The sequence below is a fragment of the Cyprinodon variegatus genome, unplaced genomic scaffold (genome assembly GCF_000732505.1).
Source record: "Cyprinodon variegatus isolate N-32 unplaced genomic scaffold, C_variegatus-1.0 Scaffold287, whole genome shotgun sequence".
Taxonomy (NCBI): Eukaryota; Metazoa; Chordata; class Actinopteri; order Cyprinodontiformes; family Cyprinodontidae; genus Cyprinodon; species Cyprinodon variegatus.
Window position 1 is genome coordinate 890,667 of NW_015150740.1, and position 10,275 is coordinate 900,941.

Genomic DNA, 10,275 nt, shown 5'->3' on the forward strand with positions numbered 1-10,275 from the left:
TGTGTGTGTGTGTGTGTGTGTGTGTGTGTGTTTGTATTTTTTACCATCCAAAATGGCCAACTTTCCAAATAATTCGGATAAGAAAAAGCATTGAAAAAAAAAAAAGAAGTTATTTAGCTACATTTGTAAAGTCAACATTGATAACGCCAACACCGGCCATAGATGGACAGTGAAGTCACATAGATAAATGTTATTTCATCTCTGTTGAATAAAAAAAATATTTTCTGTCTTTTTAAAAAAAATCTTTTTCTGTAAGCAATAGTAGATAAGTTGATAATAATGTTTTATGCTTTGGACATTTTGACACAGTAAAGAAAGAGTTCACAAAAATGCATATTACTGAGTTTGCTACTCTAAGAAATGCAAATGATTACCTCAAACCAGCAACTTTCTACAGTCTACATGATGCAGCAGGCATATTGGAAACAAATCAAAATGTAAACATTAGCTGGTTCTCTTGCTGTTGTTATTTTAATCCTACTTTAACCCTTTAGAGGGCACTCAGTGAAATACTTTGAAAATCAATATTTCAAGCCAATAGTGTTATTGGAATCCAGAACAAGACCTTATTAAAATTTGGATATTTTGATGGCAAAAATTTATGTTAAGGTAATAACAAGAAACACCAACTTGCTTGAATATATTAAGAAAAATAACAAAAGTGCTTCTATAAGAAAATCATGAAAAACACTCTCAGATGGAAAGAAACACATTTATTTTTGGTCCAACATAATCTTAGAGGCCTTAATACTGATACTGACAGCTACATTTTTACTTTGCAAACCTAAATATAATTTTTAACTAGGCTTATTAACTTTTTTATTTTACTTTTAACTTTTCAAATAGCTTTTTACCTTTTTTTCTCGTTAACTTTTTTCAAAATTAATTTACAGTAGGTAATATACAATTTGAAGGCTCATCTAATTGGTGAGATGCCAAAATAACATGTACAGCCATGTAGCAGCATCTTTGTGGGACTCCATTTGTAAGGCGTATGCAAGTGATCAAAAATGGTAACCTGCCCTATAAAGAGTTAAAATGAAAGTAGGAAACGACCCGATTTGGTAACACAAGTTGAATTGAAGCTGTTAAAAGAAAATTTTTATGTTTTCAACACAGAGCAGAAAAGGGGCTCCCCATTTCAACTAAAGATTTCCTGCTTTATAATGAAAACAAAGCAGCAAAAAAACAAAACAAAAAACTTTTCTTTGTACTTTGTTACTGGTTTCTGAACATGTAAAAACATACATAGCCTTTTTGTTGGCTCCTCTCTATGTGAACAGATGTTGCTGAGGGACGGTGTCCTATAAGTCTGACCTCCTCCCCCCTGATAAGGGAAGACAGAGGATATTCTGAAAAAATAACAGTCCAGGTTTGGAAAAACACTAAAGGTACGTTCTGTATTTCTGCTAGTGTGCTGACACACATTTATCTGTAAGCGTTTCCTCATCCCGTTTAAATAAGTTACTGAGAAGTTTCTCAAACTGCTGTCTTTTAGACTTTCATCAGCTTGAAATACACAGAGGACATACACCACCTAAGCTTATAAGAAAATGCAAACAGAAAACAAAGGTTTGTATTTGAATATTGTTGACATTTTCATGATATATCTAAGCTCACCATGTTTATATATTGTCTTTAATGGAACCATATTTTATTGCACCTAAGATGGAATTCAGCATAAATTGTTGTTCGCATCCAAGAATCTCTTCACTGGTAACTACCTGTCATGAACTAACCTATTACCGGAAACAGTAAACACAGACGTTGAAATAATTATTTTTGGTTATTTTTCAGCACAAGCTGGAGTTAAAGTTCGAAGCTGATGCAACAAGGAATGTTTCAGTGTCCTTCATCTCAAAATCTTTAAACTGCAGTGTTTCTTACCTTGTTCCAGGTAAGATATTTTAGACATTACAATTAACCATCCTCTTGTCTCCCTTTCTTTAAGTAAAGAGAAAACTTTGTCACAGCAGCAAGAAATTCATTATAAACCGTGATGTATAAAAGACTGCGCTGATTTCTGTCTTATTCTGCAACATGGGGAGCTTTTAAAACTATGAATTGAATAGTCTTAGTGACCCATTTAAACCATATGGTTCACTTTCTATTCAATTCAATTTTCAATTCAGTTTATTTCTATAGCACCAATTCACAACACATGTCATCTCAAGGCACTTTACAGTTCACCAGATCATACAGTCAAAGTGATTCAAAGTTTTCTATCTAAGGAAAACCAGTTGAAAACTCATTGACTCAGATGCAATCCCTCACAATAAGCATGCTTGTAGCGACAGTGGAGAGGAAAAACTCCCTTTTAACAGGAAGAAACCTCCAGCAGACCCACGCTCAGTGTGAGCGGCCATCTGCCAAGGCCGACTGGGGTTCAAAGAGACATAAGCAGAGATAAAAAAAAAAGCAGCTATAAAAGGCTACTATAATGAGAAACTGCTCCGAAAAAGGCATTAGATACAGTTGTAGGCTATAATTGATAGTGAATGTATTAGGGGTGTTTTTTAAAGGCTTACTGAGATTTTAATGACCAGAATAAGATCATTGAGATAACAAACACTTTTTAATATGCATCTAAGCATCTAAATAATGAGTCTTAGGTGCAGGGTTATAAAAATGCAATTGAACAAGTTTTAAGAACCAGTTTGTCATCTGATGGTTAAAAGCTTATTTCCACTAAATCTATTTTTACCATAAAGGTAGTTTTTTGTTAGATGAGTCAAAGGAGTGCAAATCTATGCAAAAAGTCATATATGTCTGAGGTTGCATGTTGCAAAAACAAATGGAAAAAAAAAAAGGTGAATCATTGTTATAGTTCATCAGGATCTAGATTTAGTTATTTATTTAGATTATTCTTTTAATGTCTTACTTCAATTTTAGTTGCTTTCTTGTCTGCCTTAGATCCGTGGCCAAACTTCACTCTGTCTGTGAATAAGTCGTCCAAAATCATTTCGGTAGACGTGGATTCTGGAGAAGTGGTGAAAGTCAGGTTGTGTTATGAAAAACACGGCCACTGCCACGGCGGAAACCCACAAGCCATTGTGAGAATTTGAGTCCCATTCATCTAAATGAAGATTTACTTTTTATGTTATTTATTTATTACCTTCATATATCTGTGCGTTTCTTTTCCCCCAGAATCGCTCAGCTGTTCTAAGCATCCCCTACCTGCTGCCCTGTGTGTGCGTAGAGGTAAGAAGCATTCAGAATAATGTTATGTTTTGGTGACGTTTCAGTGGTTTTCATGTTTCTATGTATCCGTTGTCTTTACTGGCAGGTGTATTACAACTACATAGATGCTGCAAGACATAAAAAGTGCCCATTTGAAAATCAAAGCCTTATTGGTGAGTGTGGCTGATGAATCATTTATTTTCTATGAGGGGAAACCTTTTCACCTCTCTCAACTCAAATGTCGCTGATTTGGGGAATTTGTAATATGCATAAGAGTTTCTTCATGTTCAAGCTTAAAAAACAGTCTGCCTTAGACTTCTTCTCTGTTAGCATTTTAAAAGTGAGCAGTTTCCAGCAACGATTCTGCTGAGAGTGATGTTGTTATATAAAGGGTGATGCATCACAGAAAACACAGGAAACTGTTGCAACCTCAGCTCAGAATATGAAAATAGTTTCCTCTGTCCTATTTTTGTTGTTTCTCTGAAATTATGTCCAGATAATTTTGAAAAGTTCCTGAGAAAGGGACTTCTGTAATTCTCTGGTATGCTTGACGTTGACTTCTGGTTTTGATACCTTGATCAATTTTTTTTTATAGTTTCTGTTGTTCTGTTTTTAGCACAGATTTTCCAAAAGTTAAAAACTTGGCTGCTTGGTCTTTCACTCCATAGATCTAGATCATATATAGATTATTGTGTCTGCCAGGATGATCTTTTAATGCCACATTTATTCGTGGAACGTACATTAATGGACTCTAGGTTGAAGTTTTGTTTTTATTTTCTCCATTGAACAAATAATTTTTCTCAGATATCCCAAGCCATCAGAAGTAGTCATCTTCTGTCCATCTGGTCACTTCATGCAAATATGTCCTGCTTATGCTTCTCAACTAAGGGTTTAAGCTCTGCACTGGTGGCAACATGATTCTGTCAATAATTAAGCCCTATACACGATCGCTCAGTCTTGAAGACTGTAAATCTTTCTTAGCTGCAGCTGAATCTCTCACACAGACATTCTTGATAATACATTAAACTTGTTTTGGTGGAAATATATCAATCCTCGATTTTCATTTGCTGCATATTTTTATTTAAACATAAACAATTTTCTAGTCTTAATGACAAAAAGTGCTAATACTAACTTTTTATTGATCTGTTTGATAGGTAGAGTGTCTCTGAGCTTTCCCTGAGCTCCTAACATGGCTGATGTAGGAAGTAAACTGATCGTTTTATGCTAGAACAAGAAAAACATAACAGCCAAAACCTGATTAAAAATATTTTGAAGGTATAGTTGAGGATTTTCTTTTTCCGGGTGGATCATTCTGGTGATATGTTTACATGAGGCCGTCCTACGTGCTCCTCTCCATTTGCACTTAGCAATGGTGAGCATTGATCACTATTTATTCACTGACTGCCTGAAAAAATCGAAGCCACCGTCCGCCATGTTGATACTCCCCACTCCCACGGACTAAAAATGCCTACACATGTAGCATTTGTCTGCAAAAACAAGCAGTTTGCCGGCTGTGGGAAGACATTACACAGGTACTTTCACTGTCAGTGTCAGTGTGTGCATACATACTTGTATGTATAGTTTTTTTTTCAAATTATCAGTTTTTTTTTTGTAACTAAGAGCAAAAAGCAAAAGTTGAACTTGATGTTGCCTGTTATTTTACCAATTTATGTTATTTTTCTAGTGTAGAAACTGAAGCTCTGTGGAGTTATTAAATTGGTTCATTCATTTAGCCTAATGCACAGACACAGCATAAAAGTATACGGCATGGCACATTTTGCAAATAGAAAAATACTATAGCATTAACAGACATGTGCTTGTAATTCAGTATTTATGTAAAATCTTAAAATTACGTCTAAAATGTAATTACCATAACAATTTAATAAATACATGTATATTACATTCAATTTTACACTTTTGGAACATCAGTATTATTATGCTCCATTAACACATTAATTTTATGATGATAGATTTATATATGTTATGTTACAAGATTTAGAGACTTTATTGACTTCCTAATGACTAAGCAATGTGATTTGCCTATTTTTGTATTATTAGTTAAAATAATCTACTTATGCAATTAAATAGCAAGTGTTTGTTAAAATGATGAATTTATCTTTATTTTAAAAGTCTTAAGTCCCCCTAAAAAAGGAAAACATCATCGTTGTTTGATGCTGTAGCGCATGTATGCCCGCTTGTTTAAACACTTCCTATTTCCTTTCTATGCTGAAGGCTGTTACTTATTACATTTCAGTTGCGTTTACGCAGGGCTAAACATTAAACAAATATAATTTTTTCAGTTTAATATTTGCTCTTTACTGATGACATTGTGGATTATTGAGAGATGCTGTTAAGAGTCCCACAGACCATGATCTTCTATAAATACAGCCACAGGGATTTGGGAGTCACTGCATCCAAAAATAAACCCTTAAAATGAAAAAATAAAAAATAAAATGCTCATGTCATGTTTAAGCTGTTCTGGGACAGGTGGATCTTTAAATGAAAAACATTTGAAAACGCACAATAAAAAACGCATCTGCTTGGTTTGTTTGGGGGCACTTTGTTGTTGTAAGTAAGGTGCATCCGTGTAAAAGTTGGTGCAGAAATGTGTGCTGGAGGTTTGTGGAAGAAATTGTCTGTTTAGTTTGCGGATGGATGCAGACATGCTTAGCCTAGCCTGTCCTGCTTTCATTTTCTGTGTGTGTTCTTGTTGTTAATACTTTGTGGACCGCATTTTGTGGGGACCGATGCCTGAAACCCACTAGGGGAATTGCTGTGTTTGGGTCAGAAGTCACGTTTAGGACTAAGGTGTGAACTGAGTTCAGGGTTAGGTATGAATCCGTAATTGTTAGGTTCAGTGGAAATGCCCCACAAAGATGGTGAGACAAGTTCAGATGTGTGTGTGTATGAATCCATGCAATATGATTTTAAGTCGTAGGGAAGTCATATTTAAATTTCAAATCATTCTGGCTTAAACATTTATATAAATGTACTTTTTATCAGACCATGTTGTCCTAAAGTTAGAAAATTTCTATTTAAAAAAAAAATCCAGTCTTAAAATCTGTGGGGTTTTTTTTTAATCATTATTTTATGCAGGCCAGTTAGTTATACGTCAGCTTGTACACCTAAATTCGGCCAATCATATATCAACGGTCATCTGTCAATCAAATTTTTTCAGTCATAGCACCTGTATTCATATGTCTTCGGCAGGCATAGAGTTAACAGAACTGGCAGCGTTGCAAGACAAGGGCTCTAACATGTACGGCTGTAAGCCTTCTACACCAAACCAAGCTTCTACCACCCTGGCGTCCTCTTCCACAACAACTCTGTCCCCGCTTTCCTCCTCTAAATAAAAAAATGTATGATGGAGGAGACTCATCCACGACCTCCGTCATACGTGTAAAGTCGGGCACCACTCGGGAAAATTTTGAACTCCAACCGTAGGAACAGTCGCATCCCTAGGACTTTAAAGCAACACTGCATAACTTTTGACCTAAGTTGCAGCTTATTGTTTAATAAATTATAATTAAGTCAGTATACAGCAGTTGGTGCATATTGATACAGTTACTTATGTAACTGGAGAAGGTCATATCTGTCCCTGAATTAGCCATGTGACCCAGAGTGACGCTTCATGGCCATCTGAGTTCCCCTTAAGCCTGAGAGTTAACTAAACTAAAAGATGTAGTTAGCCAAAATGACTTGCCATGACTTCTCAATCTGCTGGTCCAAAGTGAGCTGCTATCAGATTCCAAAACACCAAGGGGACATTTATGATCTGTTATGGTGATGTATGGATGGTTTGAACTTGATATGAAGGGAAATTTGCATGGACAGAAACTGAGAGGTCAGCAGTTTCAGTGATGGTCAACAAAGTGAGGATGCACAGACGGTGGTGTGAATGGAGGCAGGGTTGGGCACATGTCAGATAACTGTTGGTTTATACTCTGAAGTAAAGGAAAGCAGTAAAAAAAAAGTGATGGTGCCATCTATTGGCCAGTACAGCTGTGGGTTACCATGGAGACAATGGAGGCATGCTGTAGCAGAGTCATTGTTTACTTTAAGTATCTGATAGACTACAACACAAACCTCAGAAATGCATTTATCTTCTAATGAATCAAACAATTTATCTTTTACGGCCCCACTGGATAAACCTTATATCAATGTTTTGTATAAAATCATTTAACAGACACCAAGGATATTCTGCAGAGCTCTACAGTGCAAGTGTTTACCTCTTACCTGTCATGGAGCTCAGTGTGTCCAGCCCAGGCACTGGATGTCTCTGCTGCCCTCTGTTGGATGATTCACAACCTTACCTGTATACCGCTTCCCAACTCCACACTGGAGAGGGAATATGGACCAACTCTGGTAATATCTGAACCATTTAAACATTTTTTTTTCTCACAAATAATGTTTTATTCTTCAAATATCCTGGGTTTTTTTTGTTTGTTTTTTTGTACAGAGATTCAAAACATCCACAGTGGATAAACACCCCCAGATATGTGTGCAGGTGAGACTCTCATATATTATCTCATCTACTTTTTTTTTTTTTTTTTTTTATCGTGACACCAACATTTTATTCATTCTTTTTGACAGTTTTATATTCAAAATAACCACAATATCTCTTGCCTCTCCCTGGAAGGTGAGTCAGATCTAGTGTTTATACTATTTATACATGGTCGGTTACGCTTCAGAGGTTATCTGAATATTTTGACTCTCTCTTCTCTTGACCTTTACAGATAAACCTTCTTGGGAGACACATGTCACAGCAGGCATTCAAAGCGTGCGGGTCCATATTATCTCCACTGTGCCTGCAAGGTTTTCAGCTCAACTCTGTGTCCTTACTGAGTCTGGTTGTCTGCCCAGAGGGCCACTCCACATTGCAACAATGGTTAGTTTAGATGGTTGCATTCATTTTGCATTCATTTAATTCTCGTTTTTTTAGAGGGGAATGCACATTTATTGGCACTTTTATTTGAATTTATATTCAAAACACAAGTAAAAAGAGACAAAAAAGACCAGTATTACCTCAGTTATATTGTAGGTGATCAGATGAAGCTTACAGACAAGTAAAGCTATTTTGGGTGAATACATTAAAGTACTTGAGGTCATCCATCTTTTTAGACTGGATTAGAAACAATACATTTTAACAGAGTTAGAGATTCATCTGAAATACTTTTGACAAGTGCAGAGAAGGAATAGTGACAAATTAGGTCTTGGCTGTGTGGAATGTCCTCCCTAATCACCAGGTCCCTCATTCACTATATAGAGCGGGGACTATATAGTTGACTTTGTAGTGAACTCAGTTAACTGACCATTCGGACAGATGATCACTAATTTTCGCTCCCCATTGGTCACGGGACTCCGCCTCCCCACACGGTGCCCCCGCCATCTTTGTTATTTGTTGCCACTGTCGGGTAGCGACAGCGGGCAGCTCTGACAACAAATCCCATAATGCTTTCCGAGGAGAGCTCCACTCACAAAGCATTCCGGGATATATCTGCTCGTCTAGTGGCATGGATAATCACTACTTTCCAAGGTGCAATTTGGAAAATTTCGAGTCAACTGCTTTTTCATCCACTAGACTTTTGAACACTCATTTAAAATGGCGTAACCTCTATATAGTGCCCTATATAGTTATTAGGGCACATGCAGACACAGCTGTTATATTGGGGAAACGTCTAAAAAAGTAGAGCAGAGGAAGTCGGTAGATGAAAATTGTTGGTTGTTGTATTTTAACATTGAGCCTGTGAGTAGGTGACTTGTCATCTTGCTTTTTCTGTGTTTTTTTAAACAGATTTCTTATCATTGTCAGCACTAAAATGAGGCATCTCTGAAATCTTTGACATGTTTGTTCTGCAGCTCAATCGGCCACCTGAGCCTTAGCTCTAACCAGGACAAATTTGCTGGATATCGGGCCCCTCACTCTTTGACCTCCCCCCATATATACACATATAAAATGAAAGTCTTTATTGATCAATTAATATAGTAATGGGGAATCTGATTAAAATTAAATTTGATATTTGCTTAAGTTGTGCCTAAAAATGTACAATTTAAATAACCTTTTTGACTTCTTATGCTAAAGCTTGTAAACAAAGTCATCTTACAAATCCAAATCATTATGTCTGAAGTTTTTGTAGCAGAATAATTTTAATTAGAAAAGTGAGAGATGGGTTTAATTAATGTTTAATTAATGTTTTTACCATATGGCTTTTTAGTAGAAATATTTATCTAGTAATTAATAATCATTTAAATAATAATAAATATATTTATTTAGGATAAAAATATGTTTTCTTAATTTGATGCATGGATTGCAAGTCTTGTTGAAATGTGAATTTTAACTAATAGAAATAAGCCATCTTTTTAATGTATTTAAGTAATCCTAATGATAGACTACTGCTTGTGGGACATGTTTTAGATTTTTACTCAAATCGTTTAGTTCAAAAAGTTTCTGTACAGAGAGCATGCTGTCTGAAAATAAAACCAAAACTCTACCTGTGGTTTGAGGCGTGTGTGAGGCATGTTCCTCACGTGAGAGTCGCTGTACAGTTTCTAAATGGGCGGAGAGGAAAATTAAGGCTCTCCTCATTTCTACTTGTAGTACAGCAACATTCTATACTTAACGGAAGCATCTTTATTAACTCGGAGAGGCTGTACCATTGACCACACCTTTTTCTGGGAATGTAGGGTGGGGTTGTACTTCTTGAATACTACAAGGGAAAATTGGAAGAAGCAATAATGAGAAAGGATTTTATTTAAATATCAGGCCTAAGTGTTTCTGCACATGTAGCCAAATCTTCTCGGCTACATTTTGATATTTGGATGTGGTTCTGGTCCCCCCACCTCTATCCTGGATAACTGACTCTGTTGTCTCTGATCTGCTCTGGCGACCCCTAGAGGAAATATCTGGAAGAACAAGTAATAATAGACTGCACATGCACTTTATTAGTTACAGCTTATACTACTACTGCATTTACGGAAGAGGATTAGGGCCAATGGAAAAAAAAAAAAAAAAGTTAACTGAGTTTTTTTTTATTTTATTTCAGTATAGTATGGGAAAAAAGTCAGAATTCTGAGAAAAAAGTCAGAATTCTGAGA

General features: G+C 36.0%; 1 protein-coding gene across 1 annotated transcript in view; it reads left to right on the plus strand.

The window, feature by feature from the left end:
- Positions 1–10,275, plus strand: part of il17re (interleukin 17 receptor E) — a 14,713-nt gene that overhangs the window by 749 nt on the left and 3,689 nt on the right. The window contains exons 3-13 of the mRNA XM_015383543.1: positions 1,284–1,391; positions 1,499–1,572; positions 1,669–1,716; positions 1,798–1,897; positions 2,914–3,053; positions 3,148–3,201; positions 3,287–3,353; positions 7,367–7,545; positions 7,640–7,687; positions 7,774–7,819; positions 7,917–8,068. Coding sequence (XP_015239029.1) covers positions 1,284–1,391; positions 1,499–1,572; positions 1,669–1,716; positions 1,798–1,897; positions 2,914–3,053; positions 3,148–3,201; positions 3,287–3,353; positions 7,367–7,545; positions 7,640–7,687; positions 7,774–7,819; positions 7,917–8,068 — 1,016 coding nt within the window. The remainder of the gene's footprint in view (positions 1–1,283; positions 1,392–1,498; positions 1,573–1,668; positions 1,717–1,797; positions 1,898–2,913; positions 3,054–3,147; positions 3,202–3,286; positions 3,354–7,366; positions 7,546–7,639; positions 7,688–7,773; positions 7,820–7,916; positions 8,069–10,275) is intronic.